General features: G+C 38.4%; 1 protein-coding gene and 1 long non-coding RNA gene across 3 annotated transcripts; one reads left to right on the top strand and one right to left on the bottom strand.

The window, feature by feature from the left end:
- TMEM106B (transmembrane protein 106B) lies at positions 1 to 18,013 on the bottom strand. Of its 2 annotated transcripts, none has more exons than XM_015281406.4 (8): positions 17,383 to 18,013; positions 13,318 to 13,539; positions 10,206 to 10,269; positions 8,655 to 8,814; positions 7,741 to 7,881; positions 7,585 to 7,634; positions 5,926 to 5,979; positions 1 to 5,174 (listed from the first exon to the last, which is right to left on the bottom strand). In XM_015281406.4, exons 1-8 carry the CDS (start codon positions 17,387 to 17,389, stop codon positions 5,036 to 5,038), a joined length of 837 nt encoding a protein of 278 aa, XP_015136892.1. In that variant the 5' UTR covers positions 17,390 to 18,013; the 3' UTR covers positions 1 to 5,035. The 2 variants fall into 2 exon arrangements, with proteins under 2 accessions (XP_015136892.1, NP_001012576.1); NM_001012558.2 differs by having other exon boundaries at positions 17,910 to 18,013.
- LOC101747332 lies at positions 17,281 to 27,285 on the top strand. The gene is made up of 3 exons (XR_001465144.4): positions 17,281 to 17,631; positions 25,264 to 25,373; positions 25,586 to 27,285. It is a non-coding gene; the product is annotated as a transcription initiation factor TFIID subunit 4-like (long non-coding RNA).
- Positions 27,286 to 27,301: the final 16 nt, after the last annotated feature.

Below are 27,301 nucleotides of genomic sequence, written 5' to 3'. Positions count from 1 at the left end.
TTTTTTTTAAATAGAAAATTTAATATCATTCTTTGAGTCAAACAATTCTGTTTAGAACCAAATATCCATAATGAAGTTATATCCAGATTTTGAACCTCTAAATAAGATCCATCGTCTCAGTTAACTTGCATTAAGATAGCTCGTGTCTTACGTATCCCAAATACCCCTTAGAGTGTTTATTTATCATGCTGAAGTTGATAGATTGTTTGCCACACAGTTACAAGAACAGGTTTACAATTTTTAAGTTACAAAAATAGTTATAACTCATTAGTATTTCTATACATAATTCAAGCTATTATATGCACACTCTGTACAGTGGATGTTAACAGTGGTTAAGTTCACTTGAAACAAACAAACAAAAAAACCCTAAATCACTCATGGTCAGACCCAAAATATTTAGGCACCGTAATGCTTGCATGTCTGGCAGTAAACATCCCTACTTACACAAAGCAAAAGCAGTTTCAGTATCCAAAAAAACATATACATCCACACTGCAAGACCCTTACCACCAGGTCTCACACTACGCCTTAGGGCTGGACACACTAGCTTTAACTGTACCGATTTCTTAGAGAACAGCTCCTGTCCAACAGGACAACCTAAAGGCAGAAAAACAGGTTTGCATGACAAAAGCTTTGGGGGCAGCAAAGCAATCTTCTTCATTACCAGAATCTCCATCTAAAGGTTAAAAATAATAATAAAAAAAAAGATGGCTTCTCAAGTAGACAAATACCAGATGTTTTTGCCATACCCAAATAATTGTTTTTAACATGTTTGATTGGATTTTATTACATTGGCTGCACTCATCTTGTTCATCCTTCCCTCTCAGAAGTAATAAGCCTAGAAGCAATTGTAAGGGTTTTGGCATTTTGTTACAGGCAACAGAAAAAATTAGTTCAGAGGAGAGTATTACTGCTAGCCTTAGTTGTATCTTAACTACCTGTCCAGTCCCACTGACAGGAAGGTTCATGTAGGTGCCTGACTCTGAAACAAGTCACCCATTTCGTAAGACAATAACACGCTGATATTCCACTACAGACTGGGGAGAGAGAGAAGGGGAAAAACGCAAAACCACAACTAAATCTCCCATCAGCTCTCCACCTCCCAAAAGGAAGCCTTAAATAGCAAACAAGAAATAACATTATTTTTTCAAGTCTATAAATCTCTCTCATACTACTTCAAGCGCCATCCTTCCCATCATGTGGGCACAACGTTTTAGTCTGATGGTTGAAGACCCTAACAGTTCAATCCAGGCGCTCAAATTCTGTGGTTAGCCACACACTCAGAAAGCCTAGTCATGTTTGCAATGAATTGCTATGAAGAAATTTATTCACTTGAAGGACTTCAAGGACAAACTGAAACAAAGTCAACTGAGGCATGTACTTAACTCTGTCAGCACATGGCTGCAAAATATACCACAACGTTAACATCAAGGTCATGCACAAACCAGAAATGCATTAAGAACTTCAAAGCTACACTACACAGGATAAGATATTTAATGCTTGTCTTCACATGAAATTAAGCAGCAAGCAATTGCCCCCTAAATACCAAGATGGATAAACAAATCTTCAAGTTTTAGTGGCTTCATTCATTCATTTTTAAAGCATCATATTTAAATCTAATTTTGTTCTGTGGGTCAGAGCAGCAAACCAGCTAACATGCTTACTCATTTAAGTGTTTCACAATATTCTAACTTCGAACTTTGAAATTTTATGGCTATTGTATATGGAATACATTAAGGTTTTTGTTTTGGATTGCTTCATTGCACTACAATACCTGAACCACTGTTTCAACAGATAACTAACAGAGCTTCATTTTAAAGTGCAATAGGTTTTGCTACAGGAATTGCAAGAAAGAGTTCAAGTGGAAGAATACCAGAAATAAATCCCTTGAAATATAACAATGCAATGTTGTCATGTAACTTATCCCTTAATCTTAGAATATGATCAAATGCATACAAGTGAAATACTCATCATTTCAGAAAAATAAATAAGTTAATCCATCAGAAAACATCGTACACACATGAAAACAAATCAGGAAAGAGAAAGGTTCTGCAAGCTGAATTTCTGGAAATAATTTAGAATTTGTACTATTTGGACCACGGTGAACCATAAGGCTCGCATTTGTTACCAAAAAAAAAAAAAATAATTAAAAAAAAGCAATAGAAATAAATGAAGTTACGAGAGGTCTTTCATTTCAATCTGTTTCTTTCATAGCTTGTTTGAAAAACTTTACTTGGTTAACAACACGCTGACTGTTATTGCAAGCACAAAGTAATACACTTTTAATGCTCTTCTAAATGATTTAATTTGAAGATTCCCCAATACTACCAGATTCTACTTTCAGGTAAGAACTCTTAGTTACTCACTAACCCCACCACAAATTAACAGTGTTAAAATTCACATCCATTAGGTATCCTGGGTGAAAAATAGTTATTAAAAATAATATTTTATCCCTCTATATCCATGGAAAGAATATTCCCACTCACCACTTAGTATTTTAAAGTAGGCAACACAGAGCATTTTAAGCAGTGGTAGATTCACAGATTAAGCATGCATTTTGCTCAGCATGTCTGCCAAACTTTCAAATGTCAGTCTGAGTTGTGTCACAACACCACATAAGCAAGCATAAAATCCCTAAAAGCACTCTCGTTCAAGCAGCATCTGCTACCTACTGTGACTAAATAAGTACATCACTGCGCCATTCCTGTTGTTTTACTTTTTCTCCTTTGAATAAAATTTTGGTTTAAAATGGTACCACAAAAAAAACAAAAAACAAAAACAACAACAACAAAGACCTGCCTAGGGCTGTTTTCTTTTTTCTACCTCAAAATGAAACAAGAAAAAAAAATACAACAAAGTTGAGGCTTAAATACTTGGATGTAGAGAAAAAAATACTGCTTACTGCTTGACTTCAAATATGAGATGGTTTAAAGCAGTTTGCTTCCCACATGCTCCAACAGAAACAAATCCTTCCATGTCACATAAAACACTAGATGTTACTTCTCTGCTTCTAGACATCTCCCTTCTAGCCTGGTCTTGAGTTACCAGCTGTATCTTTTCAGACTGTCAGATCAGCTTCTGCACACATTGTATCATTCATAAGACTGAACCTGATCTACAGTCTAGGAAGACCAGGAGAGCCAGCTGTGAACTTGTCTGCCTTGTGATTAAGACACAATGAAGATTTTTAAGTGTCTACATACAAGAATAACTTTTCAAAACATAAGTAAAGTAAATCATCAGAATCCATTATTCCAGTACGGAAGTTCTTCTAAACCAAAACTCAACTTTTCAGTCTTATCAAAAACTATAGGAAATTGAGAGTTTATGTTCCAATATAATAGTCAGATTTTTCGTAGACATTCAGGATAACTGTTCACTGCATTCAGACAGATTTTTTTTTTTTTTTTTGGTATAGTTACTTTTTTTTTCTTCCCCCTTAAAAATATATAAATATATATCAGACTCACCTAACTGATATGTTTCCCCACCACCACCTTTAGGTCCACTTGAAAAACACTGATGAAGAATAATACAGACACATAACTTCACCAAATTACTGCAGCATAAAGGATCATTAGTTGCAAGAAGTTACTCCATAGCCTTTTTCCATAGTGTTTATTGCTAATTCATTTTATATAGCTTACTTCCAGGAGATGGGCAGCATAAAAACCACAACATTTCAAAAATTTAGTATTCATTACAATGCAATGTCTCAAAAGCACTTTCTTGAAGCTTCATCTAATTCAGAATTAAAACAATCCTGATCTAGTTAATTAAAAAGTTTTGCACCTAGCCCTTAGAACAGTCAGTTTTCAGAACTCAAGAAACTTCGGACCCAAAATTTACAATTACTGTGTTTAATAGAAACCCCAGAAATTCTCATTGTGCAAACTAAACCAATTAAACTTTTGGTTTGGTTCTAAGTTAGCATTTATTCTTTCAGAAGGAGTTGCTTTATCTTAACTTACACAACTGATGTGAACTATGAGTACTCAGGAGATTCAGGTAACTACTGCATTGCTTACTGAGCCTGTGCACTAAATACACGCACCCCCAAGGTATTAGCACTGTCAAGTAGCTTAGATACAAAGTATATCAAAACAATAAAAATGCTGAAGATTTACATCAAGCTGCCCAAACCCACCCTCAAAGATCTTTCTGCTTAGTTCCTAACTACACAATTCTATTAGTTGTAGTCAAAAGTTTAATTGAATAACAAAAGAATGGAATGACACTGTTGAAGTCTTAACTCCTTCACTTTCCACAGTCTTGAATTTCTCCTTTGTCAGCAATGATTTTGGGGGGGATTTCTTTTCTTAACCTTGTTTTAAACCTGGCAACATACATTCTCCTTATAACATCTCAGAGATGGCAGGGGGCAATATGAACAAGAAGATGCCAGATTCTAGAAGTTGCATGTTCAAGTATAGTGTCCTCCATGAGAGCTTTCCCAGCTTTCACAGACTGCCTATCACTTCTGATCAAGTATAGCAAAAAGTAGAATCCCAAACCAAAGGAATATTGTCACTGGTTTACTAATACTAGTTTCACACCCAGGTCCCTCAAAGCAATCTTGTTACCTAAGTAGTTATGCTGCAAGTTTCAAGAGCCAAATATCAAGAACTGAAAATATAAACTTAAAAGTTATGAGTATCGATTCTTCTAAAATGCTCTTTAGTGACACATTTCACCTGAACAGACAAATACACAGTTACTCTAAATTGATATACCACACTGTAAAGCAAGGTCCCAATTCGGCTCAAGAATCTGTAATTCCCCCTCTCCCTCCAACCACACAACTTGACAGAAGTGTTTACAGTAACAGAAAGCAAACAGAAGGGGAAAACACAACATTTAACAAGTGCATCTATATACATTTTGAACCGTTTCCCTCCTTGCAATTAAAGTGAACAGGCCACCATGTTTCCTATGCATTACATGCACATATTCTCTCCTTTACAAAGTACCAGTCCTATTTAAAGGATTTCTTCAAGCATCAAGAGCAGTCATTCCACACTAACCAACAGGTGCTTTTACTGTGGAGGCTGAAGTACATTTAAATATTCTGACTGGCCCAGCTGGTAGGTTGTGTTTCCTCCACAGTCCACATACTGGTACTTCTCTCGGGATATTTGCTCAGAGTGGCCAAAGTAAGAGGTTGTCACCGTCACTCTTAAAAACACAAAACAGAAGAGATGCTTGTTTTGTAAAGGAATATAGAGTTCCCTATTCTAAAGTCATTAATAGGTTTTGTTCTAAAACTTTATTAAAAATGTAACATTAGGAACAAAGTTTTTAAAAAAGTTAAAAAATAATACCAGTTAACACAATCTACAGATTTTTCCCATAGGATAAAAAAAAAAAAAAAATCCCCTGAGCAGAGTTTTTCCCTAAAGACAGTAAAGCCAAGGTTTAATCACTAATACTTTGCTTTGAAAAGGAACAGAAATGATTACAGAAGTTACACAAGTGTTGTTCCACACATCACCCCTCCCAGCCCCCCAAAACAGGCAGCTGTTGATTCAATCTGCTACAAAAAGCAGAATCTGGCAGAGTACCAAAACCTCTGTCTGCCTCAAGGTCATGAGATTTTCAGCAAGTTTTGAACAGTAGCTGATAAATACAAGCTCATAACAAAGTTTGTGAGATCACAGGAACTCCATGCCATAGTCCAGCTGCAGAGCAGATACTGTACTAATGGTTGCAGCTATTCAAGTATCTTTACACTATCAGACACTGTCAAAAGAAATTATCGTTCCACAGTTCCATTTAAAGAACTAAGGATACTACGCTAGGAAGTAGATTGATGTCATTTTATCTAAGATATATAGACATCTGGATTAAGCACTTCTGAATAACATTTCAGTGAGGACTACGTGGCTTTCAAAGTTGCTTCCAACAAATAGGAAATCCCCATACTTACTGCATCATCACTACTATGTTATGCACTTTTATTGATGCTAAAGTACAGAAGTCACTGAAAAAAGAAAAACAAACAACTATTAGATTTACAGCAAACTCTTACAGACAGTTATCCAAAACGCAAGAATTGTTGCTTCAACCAGAAATCCTACTATCTGTACACATAGAGCCTGAAGAGTCACTAGCAATGACAACTAAAACACTTGTTGAAAAAACAGTGTCCATGACCATGTACTCAGTCTAGGTCTATTTATACACACAGTTTTGCTTTTACAAGAAGTATGTTCACATGTGCTTGCTTACATGAAATGCTTGCCAACTAAAACGTCTTGTGAAACAACATCCACTCTCAGAAGCTAGCTAGAAGTTAACCTGAAGAACTCATCACAGCATGTCTTCCCTGGTGAAGGACTCTACTGTAAAAGCATATGGGCACCCTTTGCTGCAATTTCACTTCACATTACCAGATTTAAACATAGAGAGGAAATTTTACCACAAAAGATTAAGTGTTATTCTAGCTTATTATTCATGTAAAATAATCAATTTATATTTAAAAAAGTCCCTAGGGTTTATTCTTGCCCCCAGAATATCACCAACTTAGAAAACCCCCAATGTGTTTTTACAGCGATTCACTTCTCTATTACGCAAAGTGATCTCTGTAGACTGCAATATCAGATACTGTTTTCTTGCAAGATAAACTTTACAGACTTGTATTTTCTGAGCTGTACTTACAAAGCAGTTACAGAGAGTTACAGAAGCACATACGCTTCCTCTTGAAATTAAGCTTCAGCAACTGCTACAACATAGCATTGTCGAAGTTAAAGCAACAGTACAGACCACAGAAATAGTATTCAGAGAGTGAGTAGATCCAGAAGATTCAGGACCACTTAACCACTAACCTACACATCTTTAAGAGGCGACAGAAATACAACGCTTTATATTTATTTGAAGTTAGCCTCCGCTTCTCTGTCTCACACCTGTTCCATCTTATTTCAACCCTTCAAGGCTATAAGGTTCTCTTATAGCTTCCCACTCAAAAGGGCTGGCATCCACAACTGCACATAGCATCGAAGTCTCAAGAGCTCAGACTGAACAGAACAAGTTAATTTCAGCACAGGAGAACCAATACTCAGTACTGTTACCAAGACATGAGTCATTAGTCAAATAAACTGTCAGAAGCTACAAACAATAGCAGCTTGAAGTTTAAATAAAGGCTATAAACACCGCTTACGATCATATACATACGGTCTGAAGAGTTGAAAATAAAAGCTATCCTCTGATTTGCATAAAATTAAATATAGACTTCCTCTACAGAAGTAATTATGAGAAACTTATAAGTGAATGTATTACAGGAACATTTTTATGTTCCCACTCCTGTAGTAGCTGGCCCATGCTATTACCAAGGTCTAAAACAGCTGAAATAGAGATACCATTCAAAGTGCTGAGCCACAGACAGCAAGCCATTACATGAAACCACAAAAGAACAACAACAATACAGTTTAAGTATTTTTCAGTGCTATTAAGTTAATGCAAAAAAAAAAAAAAAAAGGCACACCATCTCTGTAAACACATTTCAGCTCTGAAATACATTTCATTTTACAAGAGCACCACCATAACTTTTACTAAGACACAGGCAATATTTAGAGGCTGGTATGCTTACAACATGTAGCTCATTTCATCTTGTATGACTGTGGGCACCATATAGTCGATCTAAAAAAAAAAAAAAAAAAAAGCAGTAGAAAAAAATAAAATCAACTGAGCAGAATTGGATATGAAGATTTACATACAACCAACTTCAAAAGCCCGTCCTATTTACCTGTTTCATATCCAGAGGACCAATGTTGGTGATGTTGTTTAGACGTGCTTTGCCAATAACTGTTTTTGAAAACTGAACTTGGGCTGTGATGTTTGCTACTTCAACAGAATAATAATTGTTGTTTGTTATATTTAATGTGTTCTGCAAATAACAAAAACAAAAAAGCAAACAAAAAAACTTTAAGAACTTCTCATTCTTTGTATGTTGAGGAGCATAAATTTTTGAACTTTACGTATGAAACAATAATGTCTGAAATTATGCAAGTATATTTTCTTGTCATCTGAGGTTTCCTTCGGATAAGGTGGAAGGGAACCAACACTTCAGCCCCTTCTCAGGGGTACTTGTGCAGAAGACTGCTTCCCAATACATTCATAACTCCACTGATGACTTCCTTCCCCTACAAATGCTGACTATCTCATTCTGTTCTCAGTTAAACCTTCCACAAAATTTAACTATTTCAGGACTTTTCATATTATAGCTACTTGTTTTATTTAAAGACACCATGAAGAATTCCATCAAAATTGTATGGAAAGAACTTAAAGTTTTCAGGTGGGTAGGAAATAATTTTTCTTCAAAATCAGTTTTGACAGATATACAATACCAGTTGCTGAATGGCATTCCTGTATCCATATTCAACCTATATTCCCAAAATAACCAAAAGAACTTCAAGGTCACAGTTCCCATGAAATCAGAAGACTCGGTGGTAGCCTACAACTACAGCTATATTAGCTATAGCTACAGGAAGCAGTCACAGCAAGTCCAGTTACATTTTTCAAATTGCTCATTGTATCTGCTGGTATTTCTTAAGGCACTAAGTTCACCAGCTAGCCCACAATTTCTATGTATATTAAACAGCCCCAGAAGCATCTCTCATTGCACATATTGCAAACATCCAAACAGTTGGACAGTCTTACCGTAATATTTAAATATATTATACGTCTGCTCTGTTCATAGTTGACATAAACTGACTTCACACCAATGTATTCAACATCGACTGAGCGAGGAAACAAGAAAAATACAGCCAGTCCAGAAAGTAGGAGACATACAATTACAGAAGCAGTCACGTAGAGTTTTCTGTGGAAAAAAAAAGTGCATTTCAGAGTTAAAGGCATATTAAAGGAAAATAACACACCACTCTTCTTGTTCAAGTGATAAGGAACATGACTAAACAATACAACTCAGTTAAGCCTGCTACCAACTGCCACTAATTTCCAAAGGGGGGATGGGAGGGGAAATGATGCTGTACTTCATGTCTACATCAAGTTGTGTCTCTACAAGATGATACTCTTGTATGCATGTACATTAGAAATATAATCTAATAATCTAATATAATCTAATATACATACACCTGTATGTATATTAGAAAATAAGTTCAAAAACATGTGGTTATCCCAACATTCACAAATTTGAGGTAAACAGAAGAGGAAAACGTTCATTTGCTTTAAGATAAAAACACTTCCCTTAAAGTTTATTTATAGTAGAACCTTCCTCATTCTGCAGGAATCTTCAGCACGCTGTGCTTGTACAAAAACATACCCAGAAAAGAAGAATAACACTTACGTTTTACTTGGAATTCTTTGTCAAAAAAAAAAAAAACCCTAAAAACCAAAAAACAATGCAACACTTTCTGGGAAAGCATCGGGAACATCTTAGAGCCCTGCTATGAAACTGCAAATCTGCAATTAAATTAACACAAAAGGAGGAAGGGACTGCAAGCAATAAAAATACACAAATAAAAGGCTCTACATCAGCTGCAGTTTTCTCAAAGTTAGAACACTAAAGGAATATTTCTCAGATTTAGACTACTGCTACATCAAATTTATTATGTATGTTATCTATTATGTGAAGTTACTGTATTTTTTTCACATTGTTATTTTCTGCTTACTACAGAAACACTCAAAGATTTAAAACATGTATGTGAGAAAAAGAACCCCTTAAAGGTTTAATTACGATGTTGAGTAAATCATAGAAGAAAATACATATTTTTAAATTATGTTATATGAGAAAGACAAGCTTATTTATTCTACCAGCAACTCAGATCTATAAAAATGAATTTCTAAGTGACTTATTTTGTAATTGAGGCCCAAAGTTAACATTTTCTCTGATTTAAACTTTAATAATAAAGATGCACCTGCTTAGATCCATTAATATCCTACAGAGAGCAATACATAGTTGCATAATAAACATTGATATTCAAATAAATACTGACATGAATACATCATGCGGTATTACCAACTTTACAAGACATAGTTTGATGGTTGTGTGCATGACTATTAATAAATAACTCTCCCAAGGGTTAGAGGTGGAGGTTGATAGTACAAGCAGAGTTCTTTCAATACCAAATACAAGAAAAAAAAAAATCCAGGGTTAAGAAGAATCAAGCAAAACCACTATCTCCTTTAAACTGCTAAATTTTAGCTAGAAGAGAATGTGAATGGATTCACGTATTACAACTATTAACTTACGTTCTTCTTGGCCTCAGTCTCTGATCACTGTATGGAATTAATGCTACCAGCTGGTTTTCCTGCCCTAGAAATAAAAACACTGTTTCAGAATTTAAACAAGAAGAGTCATTACTTTTGCAATTACTTCAAATAAAAAGTGGCCTTTACAACTTTACAGCACTGAATTAGGATGAACATTTACATTCCAGTTAACGACTCAAGTAGAACACTGCTGTAGCATGTGTACCCGTGCCACTTCCTGAAATAAGAGTACAGATACCAACACCAAAAGGAAAAAAACACGAAGCTGACAAACACTAAAACAGCATCAAATTCTGCCTCTGTGTTGTACTCATGCACAGGAGGCAAAACACCTCAGGTACTTCCTTCTCTCTCTAGCAAATGGTGCCAAACAGATTTCAGCTCTCTATGTTAGACTACAGAGAGTCATAAACCAAGAACACAAGCACAGAGGATCTACTGAAAAAACACATGCATGACACCTGTCTCTATGTATTTTGTGATTTGCCATAAAAAAAAGATGTAATTGAGATTCATCTATACCAGTACTTAGACGCCTCAATAGGAACTCTGATCTGCATTTTCAGTCAAATGCAGAATTTGACCAGCACTGTCACTTAGCTAATTAATCATGCTGAAGTGATTTCAACCTGAAGCACAAAGCTGAGCCTTTGCTAAGCACATAGTATAAAACATTAACCTTGTAAACAGTTCTACCAATTTAATGCAGATTTTCAGCTCAGCAACCTTATATTGAAGTTAAAGCTGTCCAACTACCAAAATACAATTTCATGCGAGTATTAAAATTTAATCATCATAGCCCATATTGTGGTCTTCTGTAACAGCCATGCAATGATCCAGAGAACCCTTAATTTCTCATCTCTCCCCTTAAAAAAAACCACAAATATGATTTCTTTCTTAAAAGTACTGCAGAATAATTAAAAGACAGTCCTATTTATTTTGACAACCCACTTGAAGTTTCAGTTTTATTCAAACTATTTAATTATAATTTATTTAAAAACAAGCATTTTTAATATTCAGTCAGTTGTTTAATAAATTAATGGTTTGTTTCCCAAAAATCTTCCAGCCAAAGAAACAAGCTTCTGAGCACAGAAATCCCACTATAACAGAATTTTTCCTTGCACTAGAATGAGTAAAAAATTGCCTCTGGCACTATTAAATATTTCAAGTAAGGAAGCACACAAACTTCCCTCTCTGTAGTCTTTTAGTTAAGAAATTTTTGGTGACATTACTTCACTGTACTTTCTATTTGATGAATTAGGAAGAATTCAAAGTCAAAGAATTCGCTGTTGTATAACATTTAACTACTACATAAACAGCTACTACATAAATCCCTCTTGATATTTGTAACTGTTTAAATATCCTGGGCCCCAACACTTGCCTCCAAGGGAGACATGTTATCTGTGAACTATATGAAAACTTAATCCAACAGAACCACATGTATCTGTGCCACATCATCCCTGTACAGCAGTCAGTTTGCCCAAGTTGCAAGTTAAAATCAGTTCTGTAAGCTTTTACAACCAATATCATGACTATGTGGGATAAGAGTTCTAACAGAAACAAAGCCTTTCATCAGTTCCTCACCCTGGTAAAGATAGAAGGCCGTGATTCAGCACTCTGCATTCACCACTTTCTCTTGCCCAGTTTCACATACCCTGCATTTTCCCTTAAAAGGGAAATTTCTAAATAGCTATAAAAGATAATTATCATACAGGAAGGAGCTGTAATAAAGCAGAACGTTTTATTCAACGAAAAGCGAACAATGAAGGCAGCAAATAGAGAAAACTTTTAATCACAATGGCAAAGGTGCAATGTGCTCCTTCCTGCAACAGCCACAGAATACATGTTTCCATGCCCAGTAAGGGCAAATGGGACAAAGGGAATGTGAAGCAAAGTGCAGGGCACTGAAAACAGTGAGGGCAGAAAGACAGCTATGCATGATCCTGAAAAGATGCTTGAGGTAAAGCTTTCAATTTCTCTCTGGTACACAGTAAACCAAAATTTTAAATTTTCCAGATGCTCTTCAAAAAAAAACCAAAAAAAAAACAATCCAGTACTTTGTCTATCGATACTCTACAGACAGAGCCTTTCCAGATGATAACCTGAAACTCCGGCTTCAATTAAGTTATGACTCTGGATGATGTTTGACATGCACAGGATTCACTTGTTGAACCAGTTGTTCAACTGTTGAAAAACTTGACATCCCAGCATTGTTGTTTAACACACATCTGTACTGAAAGCATCTTTCTATTGCAGAAAAAGAACAAGGGACATCCCAGGCATGCCAATCATCCTGGAAAAGCATGTTATGTTTTAGAATGTATTTTTCAAACAAATATTCGAGATTTGGTTTTCAGTATACAACTTTAAGAAACAAACAATTCTCCTTCAAGTTATAACAATACCAAGCATGACTTAATATGGAGAGCTGGGTGTTATTAACCACTAACTTTGCACCCTCACCAATACACACACCCACCTGTTTTCAAAAGCACTACTTGTTCTTCTACAAGTCAGTTGGCCTGCTGCCCTTATGCCAATTGGCAAGCAAGGGAAGAGCAAGACTGCATTGCTCCTCACAAGTTTTGTCATAAGTAACCTCATTTTTATTAATTCTAATTTTTTACATGGAAACATCAGATCAGCTTTAATTTATACAGGCCTACACCCTTCTTCTCCCCGTCTAGTGCTATCTAGATGTTCTCAATACTTGCAACTACTTTTGCAAAGTTGTGTATTCCTTCAAATAGTTTAAAATTGTTACTTAAAAAAGATGCATCAAAATGTCTCAAAAATAAGAGGTCAGCGAATTCAACTCGCAAAACTAGGGATTAAAGCAGAGAAGCAAGGCATGCTGCACTGTATAGACATGGAAAGAGCTAGCAGTCAAAGCTGATTAGATATACATTTCGTTCACACTGTGTAATAACACTAAAATGCTTAGTGCTAAAAAGAAAATATGACTACAAAATATCTTTACTACAGTTATTTGCTATGGCTTATTATAGTTACAACTGCACACATCTATGAGGTACATTTATGGCTTAAAAAAAAAAAAGAAAAGAAAAAAAAAGAAATGAAGGAAACTTACCTCGTGGAATTCTTCCCGTTCCCTGGCAGGTAGGACAAGTGACACTGTCCCTTCCCGTGAATTCCACGTATGGAAACTGTGACACATCCCCACATCTGCCATCCTCACCGTGTGATTCTGAGTGAACTAACCCATTCCTCATATTATCCGACACTGTACCTCCATCATAGCCATCTTCCTTACACGTATGTATTGGTAGATGAGAGAGAGATTTTCCCATTTCTAAAATAAAAGGCAAAAGGTTTTTTCATGGAGAACGATTCAAATATGGCTTGCAATTTATTCCTCTGCATCAAGTAACTATTAGTGTATAATCACTACTCAGACTAGGCTCCTATTAACTTCTGTTGTATTTAGATTCTGTAAGACTTGCAAAGTGTTAGGGCCCAATTAACTCAGAGTCTGTCCCTAACCAAGAATCTGATCTACAGGGGAGACCCATTCAGGTGCTCAACACACACAGGTTAAACAAAGGTGGATGAGAGGCTCCCAAGGCAGAACAAACAATTGCTGGCAACAAGTTACAGCAGTCAAGCAGCACTGGACAAACTGTCACAGGACACATTGACCTCAATGAAATAATTTCAGGACTTAACATGCTCCAGAAACTAGGCTCACAATGTTCAGCAGAACCTGCACAAGTAACTGAGCCAGTTCTAGTAAGCTTTTTAGGGCAAACTTGTTCTGAGAACGCAGGATCAGCTAGCAATCTCCAGGCTAGAAATACAGATCTTCAGGTGTTTAAACTGATGATTTCTTTAACACAAAAGAGGATTGTTTCACGGTAAAAATCAAAGGGGAAAAAAAAAAAAGTTAATGCTGTCAATACGTAGCCTTTCTAAAGGTCTGGTAATAAGCATCACAAGAACAGTTTGTGTTACCTATGTGAATTCACAATTTTCTCACAAACGTCCATCTTCAGCCATACCTCTGAAACTACCATGAAACATTGAAATCAAAAGCCACAATGAAGTGATAGAAGCAGCCACTTTCCTAGTTTGAAGCAAGTATGAAACAACTCAAAAAGAAAATTATTTATATATATATATAAATAATTATTATATATATATATATATATAAAATATATATATATTAGCCAACAGAAACACTAAGTACCCAGTTCACTGATGATGTCTTGGAGAACTGGGGGATTTGGAATTGGAATTTTTGCTGGTAATTATTACTCTGGCACACCAAGAGAGGAAGCACAAGAAAGGTGATCAAGAGAGCAATGCAAGTCAGACTATTTTAGACCAACCACTCCAGACAGAAAAAGATCTGAAGTACAGTGATGGTAACATAAGCCCAGCATTAATGAATTATATTGCCACAAAAGCTAGTGAATGTAGGAGGAGAAATGTAATACAGTTATTGTCAGCAAGTCCCAGTTACTGTTCCGGCAAACACGTGATATTTTATTATTATTTATTACAAGGGTAATAAAACCCATACAAGAAGGAAAACTACTTATCCTTTTGTTGCTATGGCAATTTTGAAACATCCTAAGTTAGGGAGCCACTCAGTGTAATAGAAATTATTGAAATGAAAATTGAAACTACTGAACTATTGAAGAAAGTTTCCTGAAAAAGCAGTTGAAATCATTCCACGCACAGTTTTCCTTCCTACTATCTCCGTAGCTGACCTACAGCCTTTATGCTACAGAACTCAAGTTTTGCAGCTTAGGTAACAGCTGTCACATGTATAGATCACAGAATCATAAAATCGCTAAGGTTGGAAAAGACCCACAGGATCACCCAGTCCAACCATTCGCCCATCACCAATGGTTCTCGCTAAACCATATCCCTCAACACAACGTCCAAATGCTCTTTGAACACCACCAGGCTCGGTGACTCCACCACCTCTCTGGGCAGCCCATTCCAGTGCCTGACCACCCTTTCAGAGAAGTAGTATTTCCTAACATCCAGCCTGAACCTTCCCTGGCGCAGCTTGAAGCCATTCCCTCTAGTCCTATCACTAGTCACACGAGAGAAGAGGCCGACCCCCAGTTCACTACAACCTCCCTTCAGGTAGTTATAGAGAGCAATAAGGTCTCCCCTGAACCTCCTCTTCTCTAGACTGAACAATCCCAGCTCCTTCAGCTGCTCCTTGTAAGGCCTGTGCTCCAGACCCCTCACCAGCTTTGTTGCCCTCCTCTGGACACGCTCCAGGGCTTCGATGTCTTTATTACAGTGAGGGGCCCAAAACTGGGCACAGTACTCGAGGTGCGGCCTCACCAGTGCTGAGCATAGGGGGACAATTACTTCCCTGTTCCTGCTGGCCACACTATCTCCGATACAAGCCAGGATGCCACTGGCCTTCTTGGCCACCTGGGCACACTGCGGGCTCATGTTCAGTCTAGCGTCAATCAACACCGCCAGGTCCATTTCCTCTACACAGTCTTCCAGCCACTCTGCCCTAAGTCTGTAGCATTGCCTGGGGTTATTGTAGCCAAAGTGCAGGACCTGGCATTTGGTCTTCTTGAATCCTATCCCATTGGCTTCAGCCCAGCTATCCAGCCTATCCAGATCCCTCTGCAGGGCCTCGCTACCCTCAGGCAGATCAACACGTCCAGCCAGGTTGGTGTCATCTGCAAGCTTGGTGTCATCTGCAACCATCTGGTTCTGCTGCATTACAACCTCATTCAGTTTACCTATTCTACTGATGGGAGACAGGCTATATCAACATCAACAAGCAAAGACAGAACAATTAAAAAAAAAAACAGTAGAAGTAAAAACAGTTATTGAGGATCCAGCATCCACTATACATCATTTTGTGTTTTATTTCATACTAGCTCTAGCTGAGACTGAACAGCCAATAGCAATTGAAGCACATCATCTAGTTTTAGTTTCTCTCAACAGGAAGACAGTTCACACACTTTTCAATCACACCACGATGTGAACTGAAGAGCAGCAAACAAGGATAGCTGCAAATTCATTTTACATCCTCAATTTGAATTAAAACGGTAATGCAGATGTATCCCTCAATGTCAAGCGCACATAAACTTCAATAATTAGAACTTAATAGCCTTTTTCTACCACCAGTGATTCAGGAGATTAATATCCCAATTTGCAGATGAGAAAATTAGCAATTTCAAGTGAAATGCATTCCTCCAGAATGCTCCCTTTACCACCCTCCAACCACACAACAAGCACTGAACCTTAACAACAGCTGACCAACACTTCAGAACACCTTGTTCTTTTACCCCTTATATGTCAGACAACGGTTCTGAGAAGGAGTTATCTTTGTACCTAACAGCTTCTACACTGTCAACAAATTCTCACATCCTACTTTCTTTTTGTAACAGCTGTGCTGGGACCCAGTCTCTCCCTTGTAACTGATGCATATACTCTGGTGTCCTTAAACTTGTGTAGAGTTTCCTTGAATTCAGAGTTTGTCAAGAGGGAGCTTTGCAAATTGAAAAACAACGTTGCGATAAGGCAGTTTGGCTTGAGACTTCTCCCTTCAGATAGCTGACACACACCACAGAACACAACACCGACAAAACCTGTAGGAAATCAGCGGGAGAAATGTGACGACCATAGTGGATGATCAGCAAAATCTCGTTTATTGTTTCAGCTGCATGTACATTTATAGTGTGGATAATAGGCTCATACATATTGCTAAAGTGGAGCTCAGGATTGGCTCGCTAGTCAGTGTCAACTACGCCTATCTTTGTGCTCTGTGGTTATCTCACAGCAAACACTCTCTTACAGACTTCTCAAAACACTGTTGCCGGCTTTCTCCATCGGCATCCTGTTTTGTTCCTAGTTCTCATACCTGACCTTGTGCGTAACAAGGTTGCTTAACCAGCTGCACAGTGTCTGCATGGCTTTTCTCAGTCAGCCAGTCATCAATAAATCTCTCCACAAAAACCCAAATAACGTGTGAAACAAATAAAACAACCACATCCTGAGTAACACTTATGAAACTCCCTTTTAGTTTCGGAGCTTGGTGAAATCTTATACAGTTTAACTCAATTACAGTAGCTCTCCAAATAAAGAGTTAGGATGCCATTCCTGCTTCTTATAAGCAAATACACAAACTTGAGGTTAGAAACCTACTTACTCTTCATAACAAAACAAGGCTCCTAAGCACGACAATTCTCCTTTGGTCCATCAGCTGTGAGTGAATCATTGCTAGCATCCAAAACACCGAGGAGAGGCACGGCAATGACTTGGCACTCACAAACATGCTCTGCACAGGCAGGCACGTCTGGCGACGCACAGCACCAAACTGCCTCTCACTAACTCTTCAGCGATCTACCCCTCTGTGCAAGCCAAGACCCTTCCCGACAACCCCCACGTTTTGCATCCGGTAAGCCCCGCAGGCGGTTGCTCTCGCTAACACGGAGAGGTCCCAGCCCTCCGAGCAGGGCGGTCGATCGCCACAGAGCCGGGCTCCCCCGCATCCCTGACCGGGGCTCAGCGCCGAGCGGCCTGGGGCAGCCACGGGTCTGCCCGCACCGCACCGCCGCGGCTCTCTAACCGCCCCCGGCCCCGGCCTGGCCCCGGCAGGGCCTCAGAGCCCCAGGCCGCCCTCGCCTCAGCTCCCGCCCCCAGGCCCTGCCGCTCTCCGGCTCTCCCCGTTCCCACCTGCTCGGCGGGCCGGGCCGGGCCGCACCAGGCACCGGGAGATGACAGGGCCAAAGGCTCCAAGCGCGATGCAGCTTCCCCAGCCCTAAACACAGATCCGGGCCGTGCGCAGGCGCGGGGGGCGGTGCCACTGCGGGGGGGGGAGCGCTTCGGCGGTGGCTGTTGCACGGCAGGAGCGGGGTGCCCTGCGCTGTGCAGGACAGGGAAGGCCAGGTGGGCTTGTTTGTTGTCATAGTAGGCACTGTCATGATTTTCTCTTCTCTGTTTGATTGGTGATAGTGGAGGTAAATTACCGCACTGCGCTCCTGTGAGAACTGAGGGCAAGGAGAGCTGTGACAGACCGGCATAAAGACAGTAGGAAACAGGCACAGTGCCTCTGTTGGGAGTGGCCATTTGGTTCTGTAACTCACATCGCGTTTTACAAGGATCATGCACAACCCACGTGTACTCAGGGCATGGGCAGTGAGATGATTTCCAGGCATTTTACCGGAACAAAATAAAGCACACTGGAATGGAATGAACTTGAGGTTGTTGCTCTCCCTGTGTGCCTGCAGCTGGTCTGTGAAATGGCTGCCCAGGGAGAGAGCTCGAGGAGTGTGGGGCAGCCAAGGGACATGAGGCCATGCAGTGGGGCACGACTGGGGATGAAGGAGTTTGGAGGGCTAGGGAGGAACTCAGCCCAGCTTGGGAGCCTCAGGCCAACAGCAGAAATGGATCAGACCTGGGGCTGTGGGAGGGAGGGCCTGAAGGAGGCCATGTACGGAATTCCAAGGGCAAACATAAGGGCAGACTTCAAGGGAGAGGATAAGGAAATAGGCATTATGACAGCATGGGGTGAGCATGAGGACAGGGCATGGCTCCAGGCTGCTCTGGAGGCACAACACCTCTAACACCAGTCCAGAGCTGCTGCAGGTGCGAGCCCTGCTGGCAGTATTGCTCATGTTGGGCTCTGTGTCCAGGAAAGAATAGGCAAAGAAAATAACTCACCTGCAAAAATACGCACTCAGAAAAAAATGGTCTGCACAAATCATGACCTGAGCCAATGTCACCCCATTTATTTTCTTTATCCTTGGAACTTCCTGGGTTTTTTTTTCTTTTTTTTTTTTCTTTTTTTTTTTTTTTTTTTTTTTCTGGCAGTTTAAAAGCTCTTGTTTAGCAATCATCCTCACTCCTGGTTAGCCAGTTCATGTAAAGGAGAGGCCTGTGTGCTGCTTGCTGGTGACGCCACCTCTGCAGTCAGGCATGGTCAAGTGTCTGAAAGTAGTGGCAAAGCTGCCATGTCATGGTCTTCTTTGTCCCTCCTCAGCCAACACTTTTGCAGGTCTTCAAGTTTCCTGAGGTCCCCATCAAAGCTGCCAGTGCAGCACGGATGACCATGGTACTCTGTGGGTTCCTACATACAAAATTATACATAAGAACTTTTGAACAGAACCCTGGCTTGTTTGGAACCTGTATGAACATGACATGTTCAGCAACAAGTGTCAGATGAGGTGAATTTGGTAAGCCTGGCTACTGGCTTCACTGGCTATTGACTTTTGGTTCAGTCTCAAGTTTATATTGATCCACATCAAACAGTATCAGAGTTTCCAGCTATCCAAACAGAAAATGAGAACACAGTCTCCGCCTTTTGAATAGTATCAGATAATAATGTCAGTCATTCAGATTGATCTGAATCATTATACTACAGGAGACGTGAGGAGTAAGTCTAGCAGAAAGGTTTTTGGAATGGCTTTGGGAATTCACACTGAATTCTGGCTACTCAGAGTTATTTACTCTGACAGAGTATCTCAATATAAATTTATTCTCCTAGCAAGTTTGAAATACAGTGCAGTCTTGGGTCAAATTACAGTTTTACACCTTTGATTGCAGCAGTTTTCATCCAACATTGAAACTTATCTAGAAGGCCAAATGCCGGTCAGGATGTTACATAGTTGCCTGAGACATTGTTTCTCTTTCCATGATAGATCCCAACAGTTGAAATCTGCATGAGGTTTTGAGTCTGTTACTTTAAACAATAAACTGTTTTGTATTAATTACATTTCCAAACTGCCATAGCCTTTCCTTCTGTAGCTTTGATACATTAGGAAAGCTTTTTCCCTTCATTTGCCTTTTCCTCCTTCCTTCCCCTCCCTCTCCCTCTCTCCTACTCTCCCCCCCCCCCCCCCCCCACCTCCCCTTTCCCCCTCCTCCTCTTTGTTTTATGCTTTGTTTTTCATTTAGAAAGTGCATGTTAAAGAAAATTTAAGAAGTTGAAACACTAGAAAAATCTTGCTCACCAATTATGTGCCTTAAGCTCCTTAATAGTTGTCTTAAATATCATTTATTTGTTATAGGCTAAAGTTATGTGATAAGAATTGAGAATAAGCAATAATATGAAGGTCCTGTAAAGTCTTACGCTCACTATGCAAGCATGAAAAACATGAGAAATATGTGGTATTACCGATAACAAGATGTACACATTACAAGTACATTAGAAGTGCTTAAATATGGGATGAGATGCCTGAAAGCGTCACTGAAGTGGGCCACTGAGCTTGGACTGATTGAAACAAAATACCTTTGGTTATAGAAGGAGTATTTTACACATTTTACACTGCACAGCATCCAATATTGCCAGTTCCTGAAACTGATTGGACTGTGCTAACCACCATTGGACTGGGACTGCATACTTAAACACAGATACAAAAAAATAATAAAAATGCATGATAGGCAAGTGATGTACAGCACAAATGGCACTGTGAGGGGTATGAAATGGAAACAATCAAATGATAGGAACAGGGAATTTGAGATCATCACCTTTGAACTGAGTTATGGGACAGCTGCAAGTGCTCTTAGTTCTCATAGATCAGTAACCAGGTGCATTTCATACTTCCAGTAGTACATCAGTAAAGAAAGCCAAGTGATGAATCAGGTTTCAAGTTGAGTTTTGTGGCTCGGATATGACAAGTGAGTCAGGTTCTTGCAAGAGCTGGAATTAGCAATCTCAAGAGCAATCAACTGCACCAATGTGCAGACTCCCAGTGCATATCTGCATGACCTCAGATGCTTGAGAGACTAATTAATTTTATTTCTTCTTCAACCTCATTGCATTGCTTATCCGAAGAAACTTCAAACTGACTGCATTTATTTCACCCTTCAGAAATAAAAGCTACTGGTTTGGTGAGCACTGAAACTAATGCAGCCTCATTTCCTATAGATCTACCTCTCAGATGACTGTTTACCCAAACTGTAACAAAAGAACTGCATACAACTCACGTCTTTTCCTGCAGAGTATTCTGACAGTAACATGCAGGCTGCCATGTTCACAAATAGAATTTGTTAGAAATGTGCTTACTGGATAGAAAGTTATTACACAATGGCTTCCAAACATTCAATCCCTTGTCTCTCTTCTGCCTGGTTATCTATCTTTATGAAATTTGTATAAACTTTCTTATCTCTGTGACTCAGCTGAAACTGGCTAACACCTTCAAAGTTACTGAGTCTTGTTTTCATACAGTCTGCTAGCCTGAAAATGGGTGGCATGCTATCTGAATGCTGAGGTAGATACAGTATTTTAGCTCCATTTTTATCTCCAACATATATCCAAGCTTCTCCTCAGCAAAAAATCAAACAAATCAGAAAGAACTTAAACCACCAAACCCCACAAAAATAAATAAATAAAGCAACATAAAAGCAATGATTTCTATCTAATCTAGAATATAAAACAGCAATGTGAGAGAATGTGGGCACTGACCAGTTGCTGATAGGGGAGAAGGCCTTTAAGAAAGCTTGTAACTGCTTTAGACTGGTTATTACCACTGGTTTATATAAGGCACAGTAGGCTTTGCACATCTGTTACAGCTGCCTATGTGGACTACTTTCTTCCTTCATCTCCATCAGTCACAGGAACAATTTTTTTAGACTTCTATCACCTGCTCACTGGGACAACCAAGTGAAAATGCTGATTCCCTTTACTCTGATTTTCTTTTTGAGAAACTCAGGAAAGAGAGGTATAAGCTATCCTGATAAAAATTAAGAACAACTATAATTGTTTATTGATTTTGCCCTTGATCTATTACAAGGACAACAGTCTTATTTTATTCAGAAATCATCCTAATCCCAGAACACATCAAACCAATCTATACAATAGTTGCGACGCTCATGTAGGTGTATGTAATCTGAGGCAAATCTATTCCAGGCACAGGACAACATAGCTCATGACCCTGCCTGTTATCTGATCAGCAACATACCTGTTACTGCACCCCAGTGTTCCTTTGAGCTGTGCCTGTACTAATTAAATTAGAATTACAAGAATTAAAAATATGAATATCAAAAATTCCACTGTCTTTATTTGGTCTGTTCGGATTTTTAAGAGTTCTGTTTTTGAAACATCCTTTTCCACCTATGTGAAGAATTCTCTGTATTTCAGAATTTCTGATTTTAATGATATTCTGTGGTAAACATTTTTAGATGCATTTAATGCTTAAGCATGGTGTGTCACAGGTACTTTCATTGCTATGTATTTTCTGATGATACGGCCTGTGCTCTGAGTTATTTTGAATGAATAAAACATAAACAGCCTTTTATAACTGATGTATTTCTGATATATTGCACAGCTACCGACAACTGTCATTCTTGCAACACTCTATGGTCTTCTGCAGTGTATACTTTATAGTTTCTCCTTGTTCATTACATGTGTGCAAACCTTAAATTTTGCATTAGTTGACGAATGAGATGATTATGTTCTGTAGATAGATGAAAATTGAATTAGAAATTGTGCTCAGTCCTCCACAGTTCTGATGCTATGTATTATCCATGGCTTGCTTGCTGCATTGTGTGCTCCCAGGAGTTGAAGAAAAATAGCCCATCTTAATTCTGTTTGTATATTCTCACCTTTCTTCTGGAGGAGGAAAAAAAAACAAACTGGAAATTCAAGAAACTGGATATTGATGAGGAGATACAAAAATGCCAACAACCCACAGATCTAGACAAAGAATAATAAATCTTCTGATCAGTTGGGTGAATGACCCAGTGATTATAGTTTAATGCTTCTGAATAGCTTCTTTCAGAACACGGTTATTACAAATCACATTCCAAACCACTTGTCTTTACCTAAGAAACATAGCAGCAATTGCAGCTGTGGCTGCATTCAGCCACACATACCAACATAGAATGATACCAACTGAGCAGCCCCATTGATTTTTGACTCATCTAGCTTACATGTGATCTGTGTTGCAATTTCTTACAGAGGAAAGTGTGAGCAAAGAGATTCTAGCTTTATTATTTCTAATTTGTGGCTTGACTAGATTTAACCAATGGGCTATGTGAAGTTAGGTCTTATTGGCAGGCTTTTTCACTTGCTCATGGCCTATAGTGGAATTTTGCTTTCTACCATTCAAATCTATTTGACTTTAAATATATGTATATATATTTAAATATATGTACACTTCTACTTATATTTGGGAAAAGTAATGACAGATGTATAAATTGCATAAACCTCTGAGGAGAACTATCTTACTGCATTAGGTAAGACATGCAAGTGATGATAACCAGTTTCTCACTGGCTTTGCCAACACAATATAATTAGTATTTCATGATGCAATAAATGATTGTTTTGTGCTGTTGTTTTATTGTTATGTAAGTTTTTTGATAAACACACACATACAAATCCACTTGTACCTTAAAGGTTTCCACGTTCTTTCACCAAAGTGTTTTGGGAGAAGTCTGGTATTCTCTTGCCATTAGGACTGGTTTGAAGATTCAGGAGCCAATCTACAACTTTCTGCACAATTCATGCCACCATTTATACACAGATACTGATTTATGGTATAAGCAGATAACTGCATCAGAGCAGCATCAGGAGCACAAGTAAAAACAGATAACATTGAGAGAAATATTTCACATACAGCCTGAAACCTGTTTGTCCCTGTCTTTCTAAGTTAAATGCTTTATTCCTCAGTAGTATATGTCTATTCAGTAACCTACATAGTATAGAAAAATGATAGATGGTTCAGTGAAGACTTAAAATTACTTGAAGTTTCTTAGCCTGCCAGAAAACTCACCTGGAGATATAGAAGCATTTTGGGACTAATATTCAAAACACTAACAGTGTAAAGATATCCTCTTCCCAATCACAGCCATGCTCAGCTCTTAGCCTCTTCTGAAAAGCTGACAGGTAAAGGTGACAGAAGATGTGATTTTTCAACTTTTTTTTTTTAATTCTGGGAAAATGGGCTGAGGCAACCAGTTCACAGAGGCTGCTTACTTTCTGAAAGGTTTAGCTTTCAAGTGGTTACAAGGTTTACTTATCACAGACTAAACCAAATTGTGAAGCTTTGTAAGGGACATAAATATTCACAGATGTCCAAGAAATGGAACACTGAATTCCCTCACCTTTCAACAGGATTTTCCATGGAATGCCTATGATTATTTTCTTTTTTTCACGTTTAACTGGATCTACTTTTAATAGTTCATTTAGCAAATAAAAGCTTTCTTTGTTCTATATCCCTTTTATATTTGTTTGTATTATAAACTTCTGTACTATAAAAAACCAGCATCATAACACATGAAAGCAAATAAAAATAAAAATATGTAAGCCTGTTTTAAGGGACTATTCAAAGATTGGTACTTTGCAACTGTGTTTTCTTTCTTTGGGAAAATACTTCAATAGTCATTTTAGTTAGGATATTTGCTGTACAAAAGTGGTTTCACTGTTTATGTTTCTATTCACAACAGAGCAATACATTCAGCAGAATTTTAATGGATACATATAGAAGAGATGAAATTAGAAGTTAATATTTCGTCTCATCATAATCTGAAAAATAATTTGTCACAGAAAATATTGTCATTTAATTGCAATGAAATTATCTTAATGAGTATAATCTGTTATGTCTGCTTTTTTGTCTACTTTTGCATTACTTTGAAATAGTATCCTATTAAAATGCTTTTCATTATCATCATGACAATGATGTCAAAATATTTTATTGAAAATTTAATCACCCTATTACTATCTAATTTCTTATTTCAAAAGTAGTTTGGCCTGAATGGCCTTTTTACAGAGTACGTTGCTACAGAGTAGTGTTTCTAGTCAGTACATAGTGAAAAGGTATTAATTCCTCTAATATAGAGCATAATTTTATTCTTTTTAAAAAGTAGAGGATTCTATTGCAACGAAGAGCAATGACATCTTTTAACAGGATAATATCACAAGAAATTATACTTTCATTCTTTCCTCTGTGACACAGGAGATAACTTCTGTTGATGGCTGGCGCTATGGTGATATGAAGAATACAGGTTTAACTGCTTGAAGAGTAACTCCTGTTCTCCTGTTTTTGTTTGTTTGTTTGTTTGTTTGTTTTTGTTTTTGTTTTTCCAAAAGATCAATTTAGAGATGAACACATTTAAAACCTGTAGAAGTTGCTGGAATAATGAAGAAATTTTGGAAGGACAATTTTTTTTAAATGGAGATATTCACAGCTTGTTTCAAAGGTGAGAAAATTTCACTGCTATAATGAAGCCATTGAAATCTCTAATTCTGGGAAAGTTTATGCTCAAAGCAGAGTGTTTGGGCATTTCTGTGAGCAGTTGTAAAGAACAAGAATGTATTCTCTCTCCACTGGAATTAAACGTATGGAGGCTGGAGAACATTTTTCCAGACTGCCAATTTGATTTGTTTTTATTTCATTTCATGTTCTGAGAAGACCATTGTTCTCCAGGGAGGACGTGCAACCAGTGCAGGGCTGTATGGAACATGAGGATATTTGGCTAACAGTTTCTCAGCGTAAAACACAAGAATAAGAAACAAGAAAAGTAATAAATTAAACATTCTGATACTGCAGGCCCTGAGGAAGAGGACAGTAACAAATATGGGAATCCTTACGTTGCTGATTGATAGGCCATTTAAGGACCTGATGAAGCATAGCCTTGAAGAGGTTCAGCCAGAGCCATGTCACTGACAAGAACAAGGAAAATGACATTATCATAGATACTATGGGAATAAGGAAACTTTTAATTGGGTCTTTGAGGGGACTGGTGAAGCTCTGTAAAATTTACTGAGGCATGTTTTAATGATTATGAGAATGAACCAAACTTATGGTGTGCTTAGGGAAGGGGTGAAATGTGGGGAAAGGAAGATGTGGAGATGGATCAGGAACAAGTGGGAAAATGGCAGGGGAAGGAGGTAAGAATGGTTGGTTGTATGTGAGCAAGCCACTAGCTGATGAGCATGTCTGACGAAGACCTGTGCTTGACTGCCTTTGTGTTCTCTCTCTTTTTATTAAATACTATTATTCCTGTCTGTTTATCAAGTGAATGTGCCTGATTGACAGTGAGCCTCATGACAAGTTAGCTGGTGGGACAGGAGTGCCAGCTCCTAAATGCAGAGACCGTTTGTTGAAGTGACCCATAGGTCTGGGGGCAGACAGCCACAGAGCTTGCTGCCAGAGGCACACATTGCATGCATGACATGCTAGCAAGCTCTGAGCCCAATTAGCTGATAGGTTAGAATATGGTCAACTACCTGAAGTGTTCAAGTCAGCACAAGTGCCTTTGGTGCAAAGCGGCAGCTGTGTGGGTGCAGGGAAGAGCGCTGTTCTCCTCATGTTGGTCTTTGTTGCCAGATGTAAGTATTTGCATCTTTGGACTTCCTGACTGCCACTGGACATGGGAATAGGAATGGCAGCATGCACATCAACAGAAGAAAAATCCTGGGGACTTGCAGCCCATCTATCTAACCTTCCCTTCTGCTTACCTCACCAGCCATCCCAATCTCCTTTCCCCCATGTTGGCTTTGTAGCCTACAGTATATCTACACTGTGTCTATACTGTATGCAAACATAAGATAAGCTGGGTGTCAGCAACTGCAGAAAGCAGACATCCGTATGGAGAAGTCTGTATATCTGTGTTTTACAGCTTTGCTTCTTAGCACCTTCTCAGAGGTGGTAATATGATTTTATAAACTTACATATACCACAGGATTTTAAAGCTTGTCTCTTCAAGAGAATAAATTAAGCTAATGTGCAAGTGCAGAGGAGATTTCAGAAATGTCTATCTGAAATCTTGGTGTGTTTGCAGGAGCTCTATTCATATATTACAGTAGCACATTGATTTAATATCTCATTTCAAGTCCACCTCATGGATCTGTGGGAATGACATAGCTTTTGCCATCAATGTGATCAGGCTGAAAAGTTGCTTTTCTATCTTCATTTTTGTTCCTGAAAATACACTTTTGACACTTGATTTGTGATTGCTGACACCTCACAGCTGATATATGACTCAAGAGTTAAGAGGCACAGGGCCAGACAGAATGAGCTAGCTATAATCTCTAAAACATACAACACCCTCTGACACCAAATGTGAAAATCATCAGCTTGTATTTTCTGTCATACAGAAATAATAATAAAACAAAATGGAAATTT

The sequence above is a fragment of the Gallus gallus genome, chromosome 2, assembly GCF_016699485.2.
Source record: "Gallus gallus isolate bGalGal1 chromosome 2, bGalGal1.mat.broiler.GRCg7b, whole genome shotgun sequence".
Taxonomy (NCBI): Eukaryota; Metazoa; Chordata; class Aves; order Galliformes; family Phasianidae; genus Gallus; species Gallus gallus.
The sequence above is the reverse complement of the archived record's forward strand: the minus strand, read 5'-3'. Positions and strand labels throughout refer to the sequence as shown.

Coding starts and splice junctions, on each gene's coding strand:
- TMEM106B (XM_015281406.4), bottom strand. Junction 7,882..8,654: donor TAATATATTTAAATATTACG/GTAAGACTGTCC, acceptor TGTTATTTGCAG/AACACATTAAATATAACAAA. Junction 5,175..5,925: donor AACATAGTAGTGATGATGCA/GTAAGTATGGGG, acceptor TGTGTTTTTAAG/AGTGACGGTGACAACCTCTT.